This window comes from Ptychodera flava, chromosome 14 (genome assembly GCF_041260155.1).
Source record: "Ptychodera flava strain L36383 chromosome 14, AS_Pfla_20210202, whole genome shotgun sequence".
Classification (NCBI taxonomy): domain Eukaryota; kingdom Metazoa; phylum Hemichordata; class Enteropneusta; family Ptychoderidae; genus Ptychodera; species Ptychodera flava.
Window position 1 is genome coordinate 38887034 of NC_091941.1, and position 24235 is coordinate 38911268.

The 24235-nt window shown below is 36.3% G+C and overlaps 2 protein-coding genes across 5 annotated transcripts; one reads left to right on the forward strand and one right to left on the reverse strand.

Annotated features, from left to right (window-relative positions):
• Window positions 1-558: 558 nt before the first annotated feature.
• Window positions 559-16653, reverse strand: LOC139150419 (protein YIPF4-like). Of its 3 annotated transcripts, XM_070722784.1 has the most exons (7): window positions 16618-16653; window positions 15026-15109; window positions 4466-4658; window positions 4097-4268; window positions 3214-3291; window positions 2719-2832; window positions 559-1756 (listed from the first exon to the last, which is right to left on the reverse strand). In XM_070722784.1, the coding sequence occupies exons 2-7, from the start codon at window positions 15084-15086 to the stop codon at window positions 1619-1621; spliced, it is 756 nt and encodes a 251-aa protein (XP_070578885.1). In that variant the 5' UTR covers window positions 15087-15109; window positions 16618-16653; the 3' UTR covers window positions 559-1618. The 3 variants fall into 3 exon arrangements, with proteins under 3 accessions (XP_070578885.1, XP_070578884.1, XP_070578886.1); XM_070722783.1 differs by lacking the exons at window positions 15026-15109; window positions 16618-16653 and adding an exon at window positions 6708-6906; XM_070722785.1 differs by lacking the exons at window positions 15026-15109; window positions 16618-16653 and adding an exon at window positions 4811-4876.
• LOC139150418 (exonuclease 1-like) lies at window positions 6896-23921 on the forward strand. Of its 2 annotated transcripts, none has more exons than XM_070722781.1 (14): window positions 6896-7032; window positions 7725-7899; window positions 8736-8855; window positions 13439-13562; window positions 13778-13915; window positions 14496-14708; window positions 15198-15385; window positions 15829-15925; window positions 19075-19264; window positions 19951-20176; window positions 21217-22111; window positions 22526-22574; window positions 22909-23041; window positions 23513-23921. In XM_070722781.1, exons 2-14 carry the CDS (start codon window positions 7739-7741, stop codon window positions 23616-23618), a joined length of 2640 nt encoding a protein of 879 aa, XP_070578882.1. In that variant the 5' UTR covers window positions 6896-7032; window positions 7725-7738; the 3' UTR covers window positions 23619-23921. The 2 variants fall into 2 exon arrangements, with proteins under 2 accessions (XP_070578882.1, XP_070578883.1); XM_070722782.1 differs by having other exon boundaries at window positions 6897-7032; window positions 23519-23921.
• The last annotated feature ends 314 nt before the right edge of the window (window positions 23922-24235 follow it).

A 24235-nucleotide genomic window follows, 5' to 3' on the forward strand; every position in this document is an offset into this window, starting at 1 on the left:
CTATATGTGTAGAAAAACAAACGAAACACTGTTCTTTATTGACAAATATGAACACATATACAACCCTTTAATGGTTCTTTATTGTATATGGAAATTCGTAACAAAAAAACACGCACGCACACACACACGCAAAAACACGGAGTATGAAGTATGATCACAGATCACATAATTTCAAAATGAAATTTTGCAAAAGCTTAAAATTGGTTTAAATACTGCTTATTTGACTTCAGTGCTGCTTCAGTGCTGTATGTTTGTGCCAAGTAGGATTAAATCACTTTCTGAATTATGAGATCATTGGCTATGATATCTACAATGTATAGAACTAGGATAGGATATTTCTGAGAATGAGTATGTCACATCTATTTGTGAATTACATGTTTAAATGTGCAAGACAAGGTCATAAGCATTGCCAGGCTAGATGATCTTTGAACTGTGGACAGAAGAAGATTGACAGAGTGAAGTCTGCTAAAAACTTTATGAAAATAATTTATGCCTCACACTGATTTGTAGAACCCAAGCAGAACATGTACTTTGGAGCTCATACACACACACTGAGTATTTTTGTATAAATAAAGTTTTATTTAAAATTGTAATAGTGTGAAATCACATAATTGTTTCTAGTGTTTGTATAGTTTATGATGGTCACCTACATAACATGCATTGAAACTTATTTTGTAATCTGCAAGAAGGAAGTTGTATATTGTCTATATACGTCATTGTAATGATCATGTACAAAATATTATTACATAAATGAATATACAATTGCTTTTTAATCATGGACAAAGAGAAGGAGTCTTACAAGAATAAGCATTTCTGAGAACGCTTTTTAAGTTTTTTCGTTTTTCCTTGTAGTCAACTTCATCATGTTGCAATGTCAGGGCATCAGTCAAAAACCATTCTTTAGATCAGCATTCAATCTTGGAAACTTTCTACTTCACATAATGAGCAAAGTATTAAACTACTCTGAAATTACGGTTTTGATTTGATGATGCTTTCCAGTGAAGACATTGAGCAAAGTATGCTACACTCTATTTTCTTTCAATGTGAAACAAAAGATATACCCAAACAAAAAACAGGGACAGTCAACCTCTGTGCCATGTCTAAGTCTTAAGAATTACATGAGTAACAATGTGACAGCAAGTTAGCAGTGTGTACTGTTCGTAACATCAAATCACAAACACTTCTATGAATGACCCTGCTCTAAGATCTTGCTACAATTCACTTTGAAAGAGAGCAAGAGAGAAAGAGAAAGAGAGAGGGACAGCCCAGAGACAATTTTACTTATCCGATCATCTACAGTTTTCAGAAATATTTCCCTCAGAAGTATTTACCTAGCTGTACAATATATTAGATTTCCGAGAGATGAAACCTAAATATGGTTCTCCAGGTAGTCTATCAAATGTCTTTTGCACTTATACAAATACACAGTCCATATCACAACAACTTACAATGATAAAAATCTTTGAAACATCTGCGAAAAATAAAATTTCCTATCTGCATTTACATCTTGCAAGATAAATGAGTTTTTGAAGCTGAAAACTCACTAGTAAATAAGTTAACACTTTGCCTGTGAAAACTATTGAAGTGATATAATACATAAAACTGAAGATCCAAATATCTATGCTCCAGAATATAATGAAAAGAAATACACATAAAGAAGAAAGACTGGATAAATAAGGAGAGGTTTTTTGTGTTGAAGTTCATCCTGTATAAGTAGAGATCCAGCACTATAAGCCGCCCAAAAAATACCAAGAATCTGCAATAAAATATAGAGAATAATTTGTATCAATGCCTTGACTACATCCAGTGCACTGCAGACATTGTGCCACATTCTACAAGATCTGTTCAAATAAAATGATTAATTCACGCAGTGCCAACATGACTTAGAAATGAAAACGTGGCTTGCTGTTGTTTCTTCATTTAAACTAATATGTCCATAATTGTAGTGCAGCTTTGAACACTACAATGTACACACACTTAACAGTGCGGATAAAATCCTTATTTCCATGAGAAGGGATGAACACATGAAGTGCTTTGGAAACATATTTGAAAATAGAGTTGGTACTGCATTGATGACACAGTGATTACCAATACAGGTCACAGGAAAACATTTATAAAGTAAAAGTACCTACCTTGACCAGATAGCAGAGATAGTAAAATGTAAAAGTACCTACCTTAACCAGATAGCCGAGATAGTACTGCATTGATGACACAGTGATTACCAATACAGGTCACAGGAAAACATTCATAAAGTAAAAGTACCTACCTTGACCAGATAGCAGAGATAGTAAGGTAAAGTACCTACCTTGACCAGATAGCAGAGATAGTAAAAGTACCTACCTTGACCAGATAGCAGAGATAGTAAAAGGTAAAAGTACCTACCTTGACCAGATAGCACAGATAGTAAAAGTACCTACCTTGACCAGATAGCACAGATAGTAAAAGTACCTACCTTGACCAGATAGCACAGATAGTAAAAGTACCTACCTTGACCAGATAGCACAGATAGTAAAAGTACCTACCTTGACCAGATAGCACAGATAGTAAAAGTACCTACCTTGACCAGATAGCAGAGATAGTAAAATGTAAAAGTACCTACCTTGACCAGATAGCAGAGATAGTAAAATGTAAAAGTACCTACCTTGACCAGATAGCAGAGATAGTAAAAGTACCTACCTTGACCAGATAGCAGAGATAGTAAAAGGTAAAAGTACCTACCTTGACCAGATAGCAGAGATAGTAAAATGAGTAGACTACTGGTATCACTGTTCCCGTGACGATAAGAGGGAGTAAGGAGTAGCCAATCACACCAAGGCACTGTGAATAAGTCACCTGATCATGAATAAAAAACATTGACGAATCCCATCAATTGTGTATAAAATCATAATGATTATACTTGCAAACTGCAAAAATGAGTTTTAATACTTTAAGCAAACAAATATTTCCAAAGTAAAAACAAATGGAAGTACTTGACTATTGTTACTCATCCAGCATTACTTATGAACGTTGTTTTCCTCATTTATTTATTGATAAAGTTTGTCAATGTAACATGGCTGTGGACTTGTTGGTCAGTCAGTTATTCCATGTTTCATTGTTTGTCTCTTTGCTGGCCAAGATATTCTGGGAAATTTACCTGTCTCTCTGTATGTTACTTTATAGTAGCTAGGCTGTGTGCCATGCAATATCTATCTATGTATACATTTGCAGACTCACCTCACCACCGAGGACTCTTGCCAACATGAAAATAATGAGAGAACCAAATATCCAAATTGTAATAATCCACGATACAACCTGCATTGGGATGAAAAATGTATAACATCACGGTGTGTCTAGTTTTTGTAAAATTCAGAGTTTTGATAAAGATATATGACCTTGATTTGGTAAAACAGACACTTCATTTTTTTCTCTCTGGGAGTAAAGTTGACCATAGCAAGACAAAATTTAGTCAAGTCTGCTTAATTTACTATGAACTTGCAGGGATACGCTTTCTTTCACAGTTCTATTTGATTTTATATGTCGTCTGTTCACTGGCAATTAGTCTCAATGTGGATATTTCATTTTTGAAATATCAAATTATACTTGTGACTCACTATTGGGAAGTGCATTTAACTTGGCTTTCTCTCATTATATGCAAGGACTAAGCAGGAAAATGGTTAAAATTCCAGAAAATAACAAGGCCTGAATGAGCCAACATTGTGGAATGTCTGAATTTACCCAACACATTAGATTAAGGATAACAATATTTCATTATTTCTGTTTGACACAGAGTTGATTCAAAACCATGTTACTTTACTTCACCAGGAAAATTTAACATCTAAAAACTTTGTGTTACAAATTAAATAATTATACTGCACATTTAAGTCATATTGGTTTCCTTGCCAGTTTTCCTACGTGGATATTGTCTTCTGTTTCGGAAACAGACCACATCACAATTCCACCTACATCTATCTTTGGCTTTGCTCACTCAGAACATCAATTCACTCTACCTTTCAGTCTTCTTCACATTCAGATTCATTAAAATTATTGCTCTGGATTTTAATGATAATGAACTTTCTGCACTGATTTTGCAACACTAATGTACTGAAAGTACACTTACCCTAAACTGTCCATACACTGAGATTAACGAAAATATAATGACAACCAGGAGAGGTCCCCAAAAATCAGGATTCTCTCGGAGAACTTTGCGCTTGAAGCCAAGCTGTGGACAAGGAAACAATACACATCGTAGTTTGTAGTAGATATCATGACAGTCAATGTCCAACTCCTCCCTGAAATTAAAGAAGAAGTAACAAATTGAAGTCTAGCTGACAACACAACATTTTCCAACTTATACAAATCAGATTTGTGAGCAATTAGAGAGGATTTCAAGGAAGATTACAATATTCACATGACAAACAAACACAGATGTTTCCAACTTAGTAAATGCAGGGCTCCATATTACAATCACAAAACATCAGTTACTCACAGCAATGGCCGCTCATCATCTAAATCCTCTTCTTCCACCTCCATCAGCCACCCAAATCCTTTCCGGTCCAAGAATTGAGACGTCATCCCTCCGTCCACTGATGAAATTCCGGATCCTTTCTGGGAGTAACTCTGTCCAAAATCAAGCCTGGCCTCTTTAGGTACGTCAAGAGAGCCACTAAGGTCAGATTGGGCTGCAGGTTTACACAAAACAAAATCAGAACTTCAATTACTGTTTGCCTGAAGAGTCTGTCTCCCTACAAATAAGCTTCAGCCAACATTGCAGAATTAACTGGAAATATCTACAAGTACAAATCTAAAGAGTTGGTGAAACAGGCTTTCAAACCATAGATTCTTCCCAATTGCCGTGCTGTTTGTAAATGGTATCTTCTCATGGTGAAATGACTGAATCACAAACCTTGCCAACACCATTTGGATTATGCAAATAATTTGGTAACAGGTGGCAATGCTCAAACATGAAGATTGTGAATTTTAATATTTTGTTGCTCAATTTTTCATGTATTGATTTTATTCCACATGTCAAATGACTGACAGAATATGTACATATTTAAAAGTTCAATGAAGTAACCTTGATTGGGTATTCATTTTGTGTCAAATCACTAATTTTGTTTGGAGCTCTCATTTACATTCAGGCAGTTTGAACAGCAGCTGTTCATAATAACAGCATTCATATTACTCAGAGTAAAGTATTACACCAACATACAAACAAATTTCCACATTTTCAACATGATGCACAGAGAGTTCAATGCCCTTTCAACAATATGGTTCTCACAAACAGAATACCATGAGGTGTACAATTATCTGTGTACAGGTCTGGTATCTTAGTTTATGGTTCACTTGCCCAGCTGTTGGCATTCACAACATTATGCACATAACCTTTTAAGGACAGAAGCTGATTTCTAACCATAAGGTTTTGAAAAATAAGTATTATCCGTTATGTTATACACTACTAAGGAAATATCTGGAGGTATCAATAACTGCTGTTGATTCTCTTCCTCCAGTGTGCAAGTGGTTGATTTTTCATTGATTTATTACCTTATTTTTATTTTTTCAGAATGCAAAACTACAAAGAAGGGAAAAAATCATAAACAGCCATGTTAGTCAAATTTGCTTTTAGATGTATACCTATAGACAGGAGATGAGGAGCTTTCCCTTTCTCAGATAGTACTTCTTATGGTATTACAAGGAACACTTACAAACAGTATAAAGTGTACATCACCATGTGTGCATCACAGGACCTTAAAAGGTCTGTAATGCTAACTTGATGATTTTTTCATCATTTTTATTGTAACCTCTTTTTCTATTCCCCAAAGAATGCTGAAACACCCACTATTTAGCTCATCAGCTTTGCGTCTGTATGTGTAAAATGCATTGTTATTGTCTCATTTGACTTCTAGTCTGGACCAGAAGTCACTTGTTAACAATAACAATGCAGTTTTTCACAAATATGAGCTCAGTTGACAAGCTGAACACTGTGTATATCAATATGCCTTGGGGAGTAGAACAAGAAATTATGGTTGCCTTTCAAAACAAAAATGGTGACAAAATTATCAAACGTTACCATTATTGGCCCTTTAATGCAGCAGCTGATCACAAGACAGAACAAAATCATAAGTAAGATAGAACAAAAATTTATTTACAAGTATCCTTTTTTGCACATTTAAAGACCGAAGTTTATTATCAGATTTACACAACAGAAAATTTACTCAGTTGATGACCAATATGATGGAGGAATATTATCGAAAAAGTGTTAACAAGCACTTCACACATCCACAAATGTCAGAACCAGGTTGAGCAAGACGCATATCTACCTTGCACTGAAAAACAGTATAATGTACATCGAAGCTTCCTTTGTGAATATTCCAAGCATTCAGAGCATGGCTAGTAACGCCATGATTTAGAGAGATCCCATCGAAAAATGTTGCCACCTACTCTATGAACTGAAGCACAATCTATCTATGTCACGCATGTATCTTGACATGCGACCTCAACCGTATTGAATTTGTGATAGTGGTAATGTAATGGTTAGGATAAATTATCTCTACGTTTTTAATCGTCATGACTCGGAGTAAAGTTCAACTTCGTCCTTGGAATCGTTGTTCCGAAAACAAATTCAGTTAGTCCATGGTAACGATTACTCTACCCTAACACTGTCCAATGCACGGGTTGGCATCTCCGGGTTGGCTTGTCAAGTCAAGATGATGTTTATGTACCCAACTCACCGGTTTCGCCCACGGGAGAAACAAAGCTGAGCTCAGCCTCTCCTCTGGGAGGTTGCCCCATTCTGTGATCATGCAAACCCGTACTGTATTGAGGATCTGCATGTTGCCAGTCTGAGCCACTTGTAACGGGTATTGGTTCGAACTCTTTTGCCGAAACAGGGTAATGCTGCTGTGGCTTATAGTCAGTGGGATTCGCCATTTCTGCTTCGTGGCTACTATACAACGCCACCAAATATCATCTCGCACCTACAACTACGATATAGTCTCGTCCGTAACGAGATGTTAAAGCCAGCTCGCGGGAAATTTATAAAAGTTGCTGTATCTCGTAAGTATAATACAATGAAAGTACTTTAATATACCTACCTTGAATCTACACGACCAAACTCTAAAGTGACTTTTTCTTGCAACTTCAAGTACTACGCGTACAGTATGGTTATTTATATAAGTGCTGGTGTTTCATTAGCGCTCGAGCACTCGTCTGGCCTATAGTGGATCCACTCCGATAGTACATTCAGACCTACACAAAATACACAAAATACTGTTCAGAGAAACTACCGATGCATATCGTGACCGCGCCTTACTATAGTTAATATGCTACAGCTATAACTATGGACCCTATTTCCGAGGGTCTGTACTGGAACTGCCTGATCAACTGATCATTATCATGTATATTCAGAATAGTAAATGAACCAATAACATTATTTTTTACACTTTTGTCATGACTTATAATGACTTGTTGGCCTGTTTAGAGACTTACAGTTACTCATCAGATTCAATAGCTGTTGTGTTACACCTTTAGGTTTGACGGGGTTTCCCAGAGGCTACCCTGAGAATATAAATACAGTTGAACTAAAGGACAACAGAAGTTTACCTATCTTCCAAAACTTTAGCAAAAACAACTGTTAAATTCTGAATATCCTGAAGGTCGTCTACAGAGTCAAATGGTTGCTCAGTAATGCTCAACTTACCAAAAATATTATTAAGTTTAATGCATTTCAATTCCTATCACACTTTCAGTATAATACTATGCCATGGGTATACAGGGTTTGCTACCATTTCTGAAGGATGCAACAGAACAGACAAATATAAAGAAATATGCTGGTTACACAGTGGCTGTGGATACCTATTGCTGGCTACACAAAGGTGCCTTTGCTTGTGCCATGCAGCTTGCCAAAGGAGAAGAAACTGATCAGTGAGTCTTTTTCTAATCTAAATTTCCAAGATGTTTTTCATACATCTTGACATATTGTAATGAATTGCAATGACAGAACGTTTAGGCAAAATGCAAAAATTGTAATTAATGCAGATGTAGTGGTATAACATACCAGGAAACATGCATGTCAACTTAATAAAGTGGATTAATTGGTTGTTGCTTTATTCCAATCTGCCAAAACCAGTCATTAAAACACATTCTGGCCAATATCCTTTTTGATTTTCCTGGTTATTAGTGAAGGATAGGCCAGATAAATGGCTAAGCTTTATGGCTATCTCACATGTTGCCATAGTTACCATGGACCAAGGGGATGGCCTTTATATAGTACTTTTGTCAGTGTAAGGTTATTGACATTATTCGATTTCAGCATGATGCCAAAGTTTTCTCAAGATTTCTTAAAGTTTCATTGTTTTATAATCAGCAAATGGTTGGTAGAGGATATCTACAACTACAAACAATGAGTTGTCAGAGTTCATTAAGATAGACTAGACATACTATGGCCATTTCTGAGGTTTTTAAGAATAATTTGTCCATTTCAACTGGAATTCTATGAAGCTGAGGTCTCCACAGAAGAAATGTGATGGAAAAAACAATTGCAACTTCAGTTTCCCTCTATTTGTCAATCAATTTATTAAAATCATTCATTGACAGGTGAATTATACCCTAAATAAAATACCGTAATATGGTACCAAGGAGTTTACAGTTGAAATCAACAGTGTTATATGTATTACATATTGCCAAGTCAGCAAAATATATGTGCAGAAACTGATTTACTTTTTCTAGTTTTAAACTTAATGTGTCTTTATGTTTTTCAGATATGTTAGGTATGTGTTGAAATATGTCAATATGTTACTGTCAATGAAAGTGAAACCAATCCTGGTATTTGATGGCCGCAATTTAGCATCCAAAGAAGGCGTTGAAAAGGCTCGCAGACAGTAAGTCAAACATTCAATTCTCTGCCTTTTACTGAAATATTGTAATGACGGTCTTAAAATGACTGACATTTTGACTCAGTATAAAGCACTCAAAGCATCTTGGGCGAAACGTTTCTTGAAAGATAAAAACTGTACATTATTGGATAGCATACAACCAAGTTGGATTTTTATTCCTAATTTTTATTTATGTAAAAATAACCTTGATGTAATCAGTTTCTACAGCAACTTTACAAAACCAGTAGATTGTCCTTGTACTGGTTCTCTGCCAACATTTTATAGAGAAATGATCCTTTATCTACACGAATCTTTTGAAGGTAAAATTGAAAAGCCTAATTCCGTGACGTCATTGCTGCAACAAGTAATCTGGTCTAACCAGTTTATAAGGTATAAAAATAAAACTCTTTTTTTCCCGGAGTGGATTAAATCTGGAATTTTGTTTGTAAAAGATGTTATTACTGGGAAGAAAATAGATATGCAGAAAATTATAAATATAATTGTTAACAAACGTAATTATGTAAATGAGCTTTTTTTGTTTAAAAATGCAATGAAACCCTGGATTACACTGCTAAGTGAAAATACCAAACCCTCTCGAAATTTTACACTCAATAGAAATATTTTTGTTAATTTTACAACTAAGTCTTTCTATCTTGACTTGCTTCAATACAAAATAAAGAAATCGTATGTGGAGGCTATGTGGTCCAAGACATGCAATTTGCAGAATGTAAATGGAATAATATATGGGAAACAAGGTGCAGTAGATGTTCCTTTGATAGAAAACTGTGTAATTTTGTTTTTAAATTTATACATTGTATTTTGCCTTGTGGTCTAAAACTATTCAAATGGAAAATACGCACTTCTCCATTTTGTGCTTTTTGCCACGTGACAGAGAACCAAGTACATATTTTCTTTCACTGTATTAAAGTTCAGTCCTTTTGGAATGAGGTTAGACTTCTTATCAGCAGACATTTTGACATTGATCCCATAATCAATATGCGATCATTGATTGTCGGCATGCCAAACAAGGCGGTGACACATTTGATCACTATTGCAGTGTTTTGCCCAGAGTGCGTTCTTGCGTCTTTTGACGCAAAATTAGCAACAATGTCCCGCAAAAATACCGGACATGGGTCACAGGGACGCACTAAAATCAGGGCTAGAATTGTAAGTCCAGCGTCCACAGAGAGACTACTTAGCTAATAGCTACCAAATTACATACTTGATAGCCCGTACAGTTATTGCTTCTCTATTGAGACAATGAAACATTTAAAATTTAGTCTATTTTTTTCGTCACAATGTAAACACTATTGGAAAATCAGTTAGTCTGTTACAGTTTACGATTCAGGGTATGAGCAAGGCGATGTGCGTCCACTGAGCCCTGCAGCCTTGGGGACAGACTCAAATACCAGGCCACGTACGATCCCGATAACCAGGCAATGATTTCGGAAGCGGAAGGCTTGTAAAAAGAACAACAAACTTTTCACAAAGCAAATTTTATTGACCACCAACTTTGAATGAAACTTTAACTTGTAAATACATGTTTATGCTAGTACAGTGAAGTACGGAGAATCAAATTTTCAGTCACTATAATACTAGCCCGGGCACATGGCATCAAACGGAATTGACTGTACGTGTATTTGGTGTACTGGAAGCTCATGACTTCACCTAAAAATATCATCAACCCCACAATTTTGTTGAAACACTATATCCCTGACTTTCAAAGTAGTAATTTGCCTTAAATTTCCCCAGAAGGAATCTCATACAACTCTCCGATCGTCTGCAGGCCAGAGAGATCGAGGTCACCATGCTGAATTCCTTATATAGTCAAGACCCCCTAGCTCGATTGTAGCTGATCTTAACAAGAACCACCTAGCTTGTCAAAACAGCTTTATGGCAATGTGCTATTGCTATCATGAGGATCAAGGAGTTCTAGATTTGTTTTCAAACTTTATTTTTTGCAATTTTCAGGGAAAATTGTCAGTCATTGGAGCAATTATAAAAAAGAAGAGAACTTTATAGCAGTAATAAAAAAAACCAGGTTACAATGTGCATCAAACTATTGTCTTCAACCACTTCTAGTTCTGGAGTCATAAGCGTAATGAACATCTTCTTTATTTCTGTTAAACACATGTAATGCAGTCACTGGCAAGAATCACCATAAAAGAAAAATGTGCATGAAATTGATTTTATCATGATGATGTTTTTTACAATTCGAAACTGTAAATACAACGACGTTAAAATGACTTTGCCACAAACCATTATAGGAGACGTCCAGCAATATTAATTTTAAAATGAATGTATACCTTTCTGCCTTGGTGACTTGACTTTGCTTTGCGTTCTTCGCTCACACATTGACCCCTATTGTAACTGAGTGTCCCCCTATTTTGACAATCATGGGACACAGTGTCCCACCTTTACAATTCCTGGGCAAAACACTGGTTGATAGTTTCAGCCTATACCAGTATACATCATTACAATATTTTTTTTTTTTTTTTTTTTTTTTTTTTTTTTTTTATGTATATTTTATTTCATTGTATAAAGTTTTCCATTTCTCTTTAGCTCTTTTACGATCTAGAAAAGATTCACAGAATATGGTAGTCTCCAAATCGTGTTGAAACACAGCTTTACATGGCTTTTGTAAACACCACGCCTTAAATATCGAATACATTGCAATAGCAGTGTTTTGCCCAGGAATTGTAAAGGTGGGACACTGTGTCCCATGATTGTCAAAATAGGGGGACACTCAGTTACAATAGGGGTCAATGTGTGAGCGAAGAACGCAAAGCAAAGTCAAGTCACCAAGGCAGAAAGGTATACATTCATTTTAAAATTAATATTGCTGGACGTCTCCTATAATGGTTTGTGGCAAAGTCATTTTAAAGTCGTTGTATTTACAGTTTCGAATTGTAAAAAACATCATCATGATAAAATCAATTTCATGCACATTTTTCTTTTATGGTGATTCTTGCCAGTGACTGCATTACATGTGTTTAACAGAAATAAAGAAGATGTTTCATTACGCTTATGACTCCAGAACTAGAAGTGGTTGAAGACAATAGTTTGATGCACATTGTAACCTGGGTTTTTATCATTACTGCTATAAAGTTCTCTTCTTTTTTTTTTTATAATTGCTCCAATGACTGACAATTTTCCCTGAAAATTGCAAAAAATAAAGTTTGAAAACAAAATAGAACTCCTTGATCCTCATGATAGCAGTAGCACATTGCCATAAAGCTGTTTTGACAAGCTAGGTGGTTCTTGTTAAGATCAGCTACAATCGAGCTAGGGGGTCTTGACTATATAAGGAATTCAGCATGGTGACCTCGATCTCTCTGGCCTGCAGACGATCGGAGAGTTGTTGTATGAGATTCCTTCTGGGGAAATTTAAGGCAAATTACTACTTTGAAAGTCAGGGATATAGTTTTTCAACAAAATTGTGGGGTTGATGATATTTTTAGGTGAAGTCATGAGCTTCCAGTACACCAAAATACACGTACAGTCAATTCCGTTTGATGCCATGTGCCCGGGCTAGTAGCCTATATAGTGACTGAAAATTTGATTCTCCGTACTTCACTGTACTAGCATAAACATGTATTTACAAGTTAAAGTTTCATTCAAAGTTGGTGGTCAATAAAATTTGCTTTGTGAAAAGTTTGTTGTTCTTTTTACAAGCCTTCCGCTTCCGAAATCATTGCCTGGTTATCGGGATCGTACGTGGCCTGGTATTTGAGTCTGTCCCCAAGCCTGCAGGGCTCAGTGGACGCACATCGCCTTGCTCATACCCTGAATCGTAAACTGTAACAAACTAACTGATTTTCCAATAGTGTTTACATTGTGACGAAAAAAATAGACTAAATTTTAAATGTTTCATTGTCTCAATAGAGAAGCAATAACTGTACGGGCTATCAAGTATGTAATTTGGTAGCTATTAGCTAAGTAGTCTCTCTGTGGACGCTGGACTTACAATTCTAGCCCTGATTTTAGTGCGTCCCTGTGACCCATGTCCGGTATTTTTGCGGGACATTGTTGCTAATTTTGCGTCAAAAGACGCAAGAACGCACTCTGGGCAAAACACTGACTGTCAACCATTATCTAATGCTAGAATGTGGTCTACCTGTACTATTGACTGAATATCTAGGCAGCAAGTGATAGCATAATACAGTACCAGACAGTTGAATGTACTTAAAGCCCATTTTATAGTAGTAGGAATACCAGGTAATACCTGGTTAACTTAAATGAGGCTTTACAATCATCATGCATTCTACAATCATTGTTGAATTCAAATGCCCTGCAACCTAATTCAAACTATATCCTTTTCAAGATATGGACTAACCAGTAATATGCATATGTTGCCCAAAACACTAATAGATAGTTTGTAATCTTTGGATAACCTACAGTAAAACCCCATTTCAGCCCTGAGATTTTCATAACACCAAAATTCTCTCTGGTATCAATTGTGATTCATCAGTGCTTTGCTGCATAGAACTATGAATGTCAACCACAGAACCGCAAAAGAAAGTGCAATGTATATTGCTTAGAGATGGCTGAATTAATGTTCAATGTTGCATCCAACTTTGTTCATGTAGACGCAGAGAAACAAACCATGCTAAGGGGAAGCAGTTTCTCAGAGAAGGTAAAGTGAGTGAAGCCAGGGATTGTTTTACTAAATGCATTAACATAACATCCAAGATGGCATCAGATGTCATGAAGGTAAGCTTTGAAATTGTTTATTTTTCCAGATTATGAATATCAATATCTGTATTCTACATTCAATTGATAAACGGAAAATCTAACCTTGTGCAATGTGATGCTGGAGTTTCCTTGTGCTGTGCATGAAACACTACTGCAGATTGACACAAGTTGTTTCACAGGTGTCATATCATGACATCAATGACCTTTGCATGCTTCTTGTTTCTCTCTGCAAGGCTGCAAGGAGTCTGGGAGTTGATTGCATTGTGGCTCCTTATGAAGCGGATGCCCAGCTGGCATATCTGAACAGAATTGGTATTGCTCAGTGTGTGATTACAGAAGATTCAGACTTGACAGCATTTGGATGTGATAAGGTTTGAACTACACTGCCATACTTGTCTTGTAAATCAGTGTGAATTTACTCTTGACAGTTTCTATAATGATGCCATGAAAAGAAAGTAGTGACCCTTGCCTATACATTTACTGTGTGAATTTGCCAACACTCTGACAAATGGTAGCTATGTTCCATCATTAGCTTGTTGGAAAATCTCAGAGAAATTATGAAAGATTCTCTCACAGGAGAGTGGATCGCAGAAGAGATGTCTGGACATAATTTCATATAATTCATTTTTCACGCTACAGTTTGTGTGTACTCAGTTTGAAAAAATGCAGAACAATTGTTTTTATGGAAACCAATGATGTGAGTTAACAGAGAGAATGGTAGCCCGTTTTAAGTGTTAATAAATTAGTGGTATCATGTTTTGCTGACATAAGAATGTGCACAGTGACCCCTTATGTTCCGAAGTATGAAAGAGAGTACCAATAGTTTCCTTCTGTAAAGTTTGAGTCAAAGTGTAAAATTCCATCATTGAGATATGGAATACTTTATTACTGGTACATGTACATCATTCCATTATTGGTGAAATCCTCATTCATGACCTCTTATTCTCACAGGTCATGTTCAAAATGGATTTAAATGGCAATGGACTAGAAATTGACAAGTCTAAGTTCAGTCAAGTTATGAAGATGGGAGGTCGATATGACTTTGATAAATTTCGATACATGTGCATCTTAGCTGGCTGTGACTATCTAGCATCCCTTCCTAACATTGGACTGAAGAAAGCTTGGAAAGTTTTCCACCTTGCAACTACTCCAGATGTAACTCAGGTATAAATTCCTCAAATGATTTTAGCTTCAGAATCAAAAATCACACAAAGAATGTCAATTAGACATTTGTGTTTTCTTCCTGTATTCTGTGATATTGCACCCCTTCCAAATTGCTGACAATAACTGTCAATGTGTAATCAGTGCCCTCTAAACCAATCTTATACACCATGGACTTAAGTGTTCCCTTTGACATCCATAATTGTACCTGTCTAGTAAGTTGTATTGGGCTGACTTAAAGAAACTTCAAAATAATCGTAGGTTGACTCAAAGAGTTTAGAAATTGAATCAGAAATTGACCAAAAGCTACATGTACTTACAACGTTCAAGCAGAGGGACATCTGTCTCCTTTCTCCTGTTTTTGATACCAGAGCTACTCATACTACCAGGATATTATTCACAATCTATAACACAGTAATCAATAACATCAATTTCTCTATATCGTTACACGTTGTGAATATTTCATGTGGCATTCTGTCTCTGACACAATAGGTATTAAAGCGACTTGGCCAGTATTTGAAGACAAACCTGGTTGTACCTAAGGAATACATAGATGGATTTATCAGAGCTAACAACACTTTCCTTTACCAGCTGGCATTTGATCCTATCCAAAGGAAAGTTGTACCACTACATCCATATCCAGAAGGGATTAATCCACAAGATTTGGAATATGCCGGAGAGTATCCTTGTCACAGTTTCATCATAATAAAAGCACTGTTGCTATATATCCATATATGTAATGGTATTGGAAAATGACTGAAAACCATGCAAGCCTACATAATCTGTTCATAAACTCTGTTCACAGTATCATAGTATGCACAATATTACAGGTATATATATCATTGATATCAGTAAACTGTCAGATTACCAATGATAGCATTGGATTAGGCAGCAATCGAGAATGATAGAGGATGGACTAGGGATCAGCTGTTGAGAGGATGTGGTTGTTATTGCTCACAAGACAATCATTGGATTAGAGTACCAATTGCTTAGGTAACGGGTTTAATGTAGGCATCAAATAGGATTGGAAGGGAGTTTTAGTGTCAACCATTGTGTTAATTATATTTAGAAGAGACAACGCAGTATGAGTCTGATCAATTTTTCCTTAACCCTTGAACTCAAGACATTTACCGGACAAATTAGCTTTACAGCTTTCACTTGGTAACCTTGATGTACACTCTATGCAATCTATGGATAATTACACACCAAACTCTCATCAGGTAATTCAGCATGTCAATTCTGTACCATGAATATTCATTTTACTCCAGTCATTAGGTGTATTTCATTCACTGGAGATAACCACTTTTTCAAATGACCAAATCAAATTGACCATACAAGCCATTGGAGTAGACTGTCTACCAAAGTTTGACCAAGACATGGTCATATTAATGGGCAATTGGGTATTTGTATTAATCTTTTAATAAACAGAGTTTAATAATTGACGGTTGCTTACAAGGAATTGTTTGGTCTGCATTCTGTGGCACCGTCAGAAATGGTTGTCACTTGGAAATGATGCCGTGATAAATTGAATGGTGTATGTACACCATACTTTATTGGAATGTGCGCAGTTACTGTGTTTTGCTGTACAAAGTACTGCCAATGTGCTTAAACATGTACAAATAAAGTGAACGTTAAATATCACAACAAGGATTTACAGTTCATGTTTGACATGGAAATAATTACACATATTCAGATATTTGAAGAAGTATAAAAAATGTACTTTTCATGATTGAGGCGACAATAATTGAATCTATGGTTTTCTCTGAGCTTGAGAGTTAAATATATGTATAGTATGAATTTCCTGTATAGTATGAATTTCCTGATTACAGTTTTTATAATACTCAATATTGTGGAAGAATATTCAGTGAAATTCATTCAAGAAACAAACAATGAATTCAAAACTTGTACATACCTTTAGTGGATGGACTGCTTACTTTGACTCTAAAAATGCTGATCACAAAATGGTTTTAGAGATATTGTGCCAGGCATCACCAGCAATTGTGACTTTTTTATTTGTCTTTTAATTGCCATTGTCATTGTAATGTTGTTAGACATTTATGATCTGTTTTCATTGTTACTTGCTTAACGTGTATTCATAATGACAGCTAGTTATTCTGTTGACAGACATGTTGTGCAGTGTTACATCACAATTCATTGTATTGCTTTGAAAAGCCACAGTGACAGCAGTCCAGGCATGTATGCAGGATGCAGGTTCTGATTTAAAACTTTCAGCCTTACTGTTTTGCCCGGACCATTTGGACCTGTTTACAGGGAATTAGGGATGAAAAGATTTACAGAGAGTAGTAACCAAAAATACTATTTGTTTATGTCAACACCGTTAGTTGCGATTTCATTTTTGTTGAGTTTATCCATTGTCCATTCTGCCATATTTCAGGTGCAGCCAACGAACAATGCACTTTTAAAAAGGTGCTTACTATAATAAGATATATTGTGCATGACAAATAATGTGAACTGACTAATTTTAAGTCAAGAGGGTAATTAATTAGCTGTTCATAATTTGCCCTCCCACAGAAAATTTTTCGACTTACCCTCCCATACTCAAACTTCATTTTCACCCTCTCCCCACATATTTTTGCCTGTTTCCCTTCCCCACTGTGAATTTTTGAAGCTCCCTCACCCTGTGGCGAAAAAAAACTTGCCAATTTCCCCTGCCCTGGAAACAATTCCCCTCAAAAAGTTTTTCGCCAAGCCCTGTACCCAGGACAATCAACCGATATCGGCCCTGCCCTACAAAAAACCCCTAAAATTTGCTCCCCTACCACCTAAAAACATGTCCCCCCGCCTAGCAAAATTAAAATTTCCCCTGCCCTCAAAAATTGTTCCTGGAATAGCTTTTCCGATGAATAGCCTCGTTGGCTGCACCTGATATTTTTCTTGACAGCCTGGCATCTTCAACACCTTGAACTCCCTACCATACGCATATGCGCCCTCAGTGGTCAGGACAAACATAGCCAGGCTTCGAGAGCTGATGCAACTGAAGCAAGGCACAGTCCCTCAACTAGACTTGGTTCAAGTCTGTGATTTGTGAATGTTTGAGTGGAGTGAACACAATGATTTGTATTTTGCTTTCATGTGAAACGCGCGCGTGAGTGGAGTGGATGCATTGAGTCGGGTGAATGCTATACAGGGGAGTTTCACCCGCAATCACAGACTTGGCTTTCTTGCAGGGTTTGCGTTGCTATAAATTATTCATTAGATGACGTTTTTGTTTAATTATATATAATTCATACGATGATATCACTAAAGTTTACATATTGGGAGGAGTTACCTAATATGACCCCAAGCGAGACGTGCACAAAACTCGCATGGCATTGTTGACAAAATGTCGAGTGCGATCACTCCCACAAGTCAGCAGGACCTTTGTTGTATCACCGAAAACGTGTGAAAATATCTGTGTTGTTTGTGGGGCCCATGTTGCAAAATGCGATAATCATCGCCAGTTATTCAAGGATGGAAAGAAGAAGTTGTCAAGCAGCTTGTTCCATGCGAAATTCGGAGGCCTAGCAAAAGGGACGTATTAGACGCCACTAACACTAAGTTCATGCGTTCTCCTTATTGGCCAGAATAATGGCTGGAGCTGTCAATCATTTTGTATTTGCTTGACGTCACTGTGTACACAGTCCGTCTAGCCGCCGTACTTCGCAAGAAGTCCAAGTTGGTGAATCCGGTAGAAACTAACTCACTATACTGCGCAGACTCAAATGTATCGCATTCAATCGCCGGGAAAACCTGGCCTGGGCTACCAAATTCCGAAAAGGTTTGTACGAAATAGGGGAGACTCAAGAGAAACTATTATAAATGATTTTATTATTTTTTAAATTCACTGACTTGAACCAAGTCTATCGCTCCACATGTGTTGAAGGACTTTAGCCAGCTGACATCATAGTATCACAGTACTTTGCACAAGCTAGTACATGTTGTTGTCTGTGGAAATGCCCTTTGACTCAGTTAATGCACCTCTGACACAAGAAAAAACTTTCGTAAAAGAAATGTTATACACATCACACTTATTAGTATAGAGCTGATTCACTGGAGATTGCTTGAAATTCCTAATTGACTCAGAAAGTTCAGAAATCATTAAATTAAGAGGGCATACTGTTGAAGTGATGGGTCAAGTGTATACCCAACAAGGGAGTGTAAGAGTCTACTGGACAGACCATGTAGGCTGATAGAGTGATGAAATCATCGCTTGTGTGTAATTTTTGGAACACTGAGTTATGTTATTTGATCAGAATTAAACAGGCAGTACAAATGTTGCAAATGTTACAAATGTTATAAATGTTACAAATGTTGCAAATGTTACAAATGTTATAAATGTTACAAATGTTGCCAATTTTTATGTATTCAGCCTGTGAAGAAGGACACGGCATCTCATTTGCTGAGTGTTTGGCACAAAGATTACAAACCACTGGGTAAACATTCAGTGAAGAATACAGAAACAGAGACCAGACCATCTACCAAAGGAAAGGAAGTTGCCGTCAAGTCCACTCCATGGAAATCATCAAATAAACCTGAGAGAAAAGTGCTCCCTCAGACTGGTAAGAATTTAGATTCTTTTTCTTCCTAAACTTTCCAATCACAGAAGCCAAGTTGAATATTTAGATGTTTGTACTTTTTTTCATAAAGTTACAGTCTTACAAATTCCATTTTATTGGGTAAATCATATATAGAATCCCAATCAATTCTCTCAATGTGAATGTTTTGATTTTAATGTTTGCTAGTGCTTGTTGGTGGAAACTTGAATTTGTATTTTTTTTTGAGATGTCAGTAGCAGATACCAGGCACACAACAAAACTCATTTTGTTAGGAAAAGTACTTAGTTAATTCTTTGTTTGCTTCCACTCAAAAATCCAAACGGTAGGCAGGTAAGCAGTTAAAAACACTTGCACAAATCAACACAAAAGCATTTTCTCTGAATTGACAGTTTTCTCATACATCATGCACATTCCTGATACTGGGTACTTCTAGAAGGTACTGTTTTACATCAAGTCTGTGTGCTGCCCCCAAAGACTGTGATAACCTACCCATGCGCAGATGCAATATAAAAAGAATTTACTTACTCCAGCCTTACCCTACATAGAATAGTTTTATAATTTGTTGACATTGCAGTAAAAATGGAAGCAGATTTGAGAGTTCACTAAATTGTATCAACTTGAAAACATGTGCCTTCAAACATGATCATAGAATATTCAGAATGACAATATATTTCTGCTTGTTCCATCAGCTAACAGAGAAATGGAGAATGAAGCGATACATGACGATGAACTGAAATCTCAGTATAAACCAGTGATGAAGAAGAAAAGTGTATCACCATCATCTGATGATCAGAATGGGAACAAAAAGATAAGTCCAAGTCCACAGAGGAAAATACTCAACAAATTTGCCACAAAAAGGATGACATCTGAGAGAAGACAGGAACTCCTGCAAGAAAATAATACTGAAACTAGCAGGCAAGTTACAAGTTAAATTAGTAAAGATGGCAATCCTCTATCCTTGGTTCCATCCTCACTACTTGTTTACATGGACTATTTAAATTGTGTTAGTCCTTTGTTGGTATTTGAAATTTGTGTTCAGTGAATCAATTATGCAGAGATAAGCTGATATCTTGCCCCTTTTAGCCTGTTCACCACCATGGTTTAGCCTGTTCACCACCATGGTTTAGCCTGTTCACCACCATGGTTTAGCCTGTTCACCACCATGGTTTAGCCTGTTCACCACCATGGTTTAGCCTGTTCACCACCATGGTTTAACCTGTTCACCACCATGGTTTAGCCTGTTCACCACCATGGTTTAGCCTGTTCACCACCATGGTTTAACCTGTTCACCACCATGGTTTAGCCTGTTCACCACCATGGTTTAGCCTGTTCACCACCATGGTTTAACCTGTTCACCACCATGGGTTTAGCCTGTTCACCACCATGGTTTAGCCTGTTCACCACCATGGTTTAGCCTGTTCACCACCATGGTTTAGCCTGTTCACCACCATGGTTTAGCCTGTTCACCACCATGGTTTAGCCTGTTCACCACCATGGTTTAGCCTGTTCACCACCATGGTTTAGCCTGTTCACCACCATGGTTTAGCCTGTTCACCACCATGGTTTAGTCTAAACCCATTGTTATCAATGCTGATCTGTTTACAAGGACTTGGTATGAAGAGGATCATCTTGAACAGTGCATCATTCAAGTATACATCCTGATGTATACATTACATGTTATAAGTATCATTATGGGTCTCAATGGAACTTACAAACACTTAGAGACCTATACACTACAATTGTAGATCATCAGATATTCTTTTTCTTATCTGATGCCTGCCTTCTTCCCTAGGCTTGCACTACGAGTGTCGTAACATGGGTTTACCTTGGCTAATCAAGATATTTGATCTATTGCAAAACCAACAAAATCAAACATCAAAACAGAATCAGAAATAGGAATCAAAGTAATGAAGAGAAGAAATGGGTGTGGTCTTATCTGTTTTCTTTTCTTTCAGATTTTTTGTCAGCAGTGGTAACAAAGCCAGTGACTCTGATTCTGCTGAGAAACCCAGAATGAAAAGTGAGCTGTACAGTGCAATGGTAGAGTATGACAAACAAGACCATGTGAATGGAGAAATCCAAGATGACGATGAATCAACTACAGACCCTGAAACATGCAAAGTGGGAGAAGAAAAAATTCACAGAACTTTACGGGATAAATTTGAATACAAAAGTTCCTCAAAATTGCTAAAGGATAGAGAGACAAGTGATAGTGTTCAGAATAGATGTGTGGAAAATGGTGATGCTGACTCAGAAATGAGAGATACACAAAGTGAAATGGAAGTCCTGAAATTGAAACACTGTGACAATAGTGTGTCCGAAACAAAAGTAGCAGATTCTTGTGTTAACGGAATTGTTGTAAGTGAAAAAAATGGTCAACATTCGTCAAAGTCTAGTGGCTTTCAAAGACTGAACCATTTCAGATGGAACCAAAGTGTACAAGCAAAGTTTAATCTTGACAAAAAGCAAACTTCATCCTGTGACACAACTCTTGTGTCAATGCTGACTAACTCACCTTCTGTGAACGGACAGTTTAAAAGTGTCAAGATGTCAAAATCAACCGATATGGATGAAGACAATGTTGATAGGGGTGATCAAGTCATTGCAGGTGTCAAAGGTCACAGTGGTAATGATGTCATCAATGACAATGACAGCTTGTGTGATAGTAACTCTCCTATTAAAACTGTCAATGTCAAGAACACGTCAACATCAGTGTTACCTCAAGGGCTGAGCAGAGAGACACTGACTGACAAAGTCTATGTGGAGATTGATGATGATGATGATGATGATGATGATGCTTTCATATGCAGCCAAAGTTCACTCAACTCTTCACAAAGCAGCATGAAAGGGGTATGTCAACATGAATTTATCACAAAATGTTCTTTTATATTTATGATAAAGATTAACTGCAGACCTTGCAGAAAATGATGACGTACATATGAAGCTTGCAAAAAGAACAATATTATAACAGTACTCATAAACCTGTGTTACCAAAATCAACGAAATTATGAATAATGCCGTATAAATTGTAAAAAGGTGACTTTCTAAAACATTCTAGGATAATTGTGGTGCTAAAGTATGAGCTGCTTTTTTAGAGTAGAAGTCATTACATAGTACTACTAGTGATGAAATACAGAAATTAAGGAGACTTGTTGGCAATTTAAAGTAGTGCACAGAATTGATTGTTTAATGTTGTGAGAGCGGAAGCTGTCAGCATGTAATTCTATACAAAGAATAATAAATGTGATCATGTTTATATTATAGACCAGATGTTCCGGCTTATCTGCAAAAATAGCAACATCGAATAAACAAGGTAAGACAAAGTATCTTCAAATATGAATATTCTATTATTATGACGGTTTTCCAAGACAGTTTATGTATTTGACAATGAAAAATGTGTTTGACTTGTTCTAATACTGTTTTCCAGTTCATTCAGTGACACAACTTGATCAACTTACCTTTTAAGAAACACAAAAATAAAATCTTACAGTTTAGTTTCTGTGTACAGTTTGGTAACAAGAAAAAGTGGTCCAAATTTTCAACAACAAATAATAAAATGACATTTGTAGTTTGCATGAAGTTGCTTGAATGGAATGTACATGTATGATTCTAATACTAAACCAACTCTTTCTTTGATGCTTGCACAGGATCAAAGAATTTACCAAACAAATGTAAAATGTCAGGTCTCAGTAAGAAGACAAGGAAACGCAAATCCAGCGATGAAAACACGCAACATTCCAAACAACTTAAACTGACTGACATGTTTTCACCAAAACAAAGGTAAGTAACAGAACCCTCAATAATCATTTCATTATATTTTATTAAAAAACACGTTGCTATAGCCAACATTGGTCAATTTGTACAAGTCATTTTTTCATGTTGGAAAATCTTGATTAACTTCAATTGAAATGTAAGATTTGATACAATTATTTCACTAAACTTTGTTAAAGTTATATTTCAGCCATGCGACATTAACAGCTGTTTCAAGTTTGCCAAGGTGTGGCATCTGGCCTATTACCATAGTAACAGATGGAGCAAATGAAGTATAACACATAAATTGAAGTGACAAATAGATGTGCCTAATAATTCATCTACTGAATATTGTAAAATATTTTAACAAGATTTCAAGGTTTTACAATATTTTTGTTTTATTCAATACAATTCAATGCTAAAATGCAGTACAGACTCTTTCCAAATGTACTAAGGTTGACTACCATCAGCAAATCCAAACATTTACATGTATCACTTCATTTTCAGTATTGAGAAAAGCAAGACAAAAGGACTACCGATGTCTCCAATCAAAGACAGCAACAGCCACAACATAGCAAGAGGACCAGTTACAGCTCTGCATCTGTAGTCATTTCAACAATGGAAAATAGAACATGGAATGCAGATTGTGAACCTGCTTTGAGATTAAAGAATTACATCAACAGACTATTTAAATTTACTCACGTCCAAGATTCAACACAGTGTCATAGCTGATAATTGTTGCTGTTTACATTTAGACCGACTGAAACATTTTTATCAGAATAGTATTTTAAAATGAATTTAATTCTATCATTTCATATAGAGTATCATTTATTTTACAAAAAAATTAATCATGATGAACAATTATGTATGTTTTTATGTCTATTAATAAAACTCCATTATTTTGATGACAGCTGGTATTATTATTGAAATCCCCTTCTGCACTACAATCACTGTATGCTTACTCAAAATACAACCACAACAAAATGTTTGCACATTATCACTAAATTACACTTATTCAAATAATAACATCAATTCCTGTATGCCATAAACAGATTAGACTTTTGATGGACACCTTTTATGAGAGACTTTGAAGGACTTCCGACATCGCCTCTTTAGTTCAAAGACTGACACCACACAACCAATATGATTGGTATTCAATAATTGCTAGTTGTACCAAATAGCATTGTCCATTGTAATATTTTTATATTCTTTGGCCCATTGAAA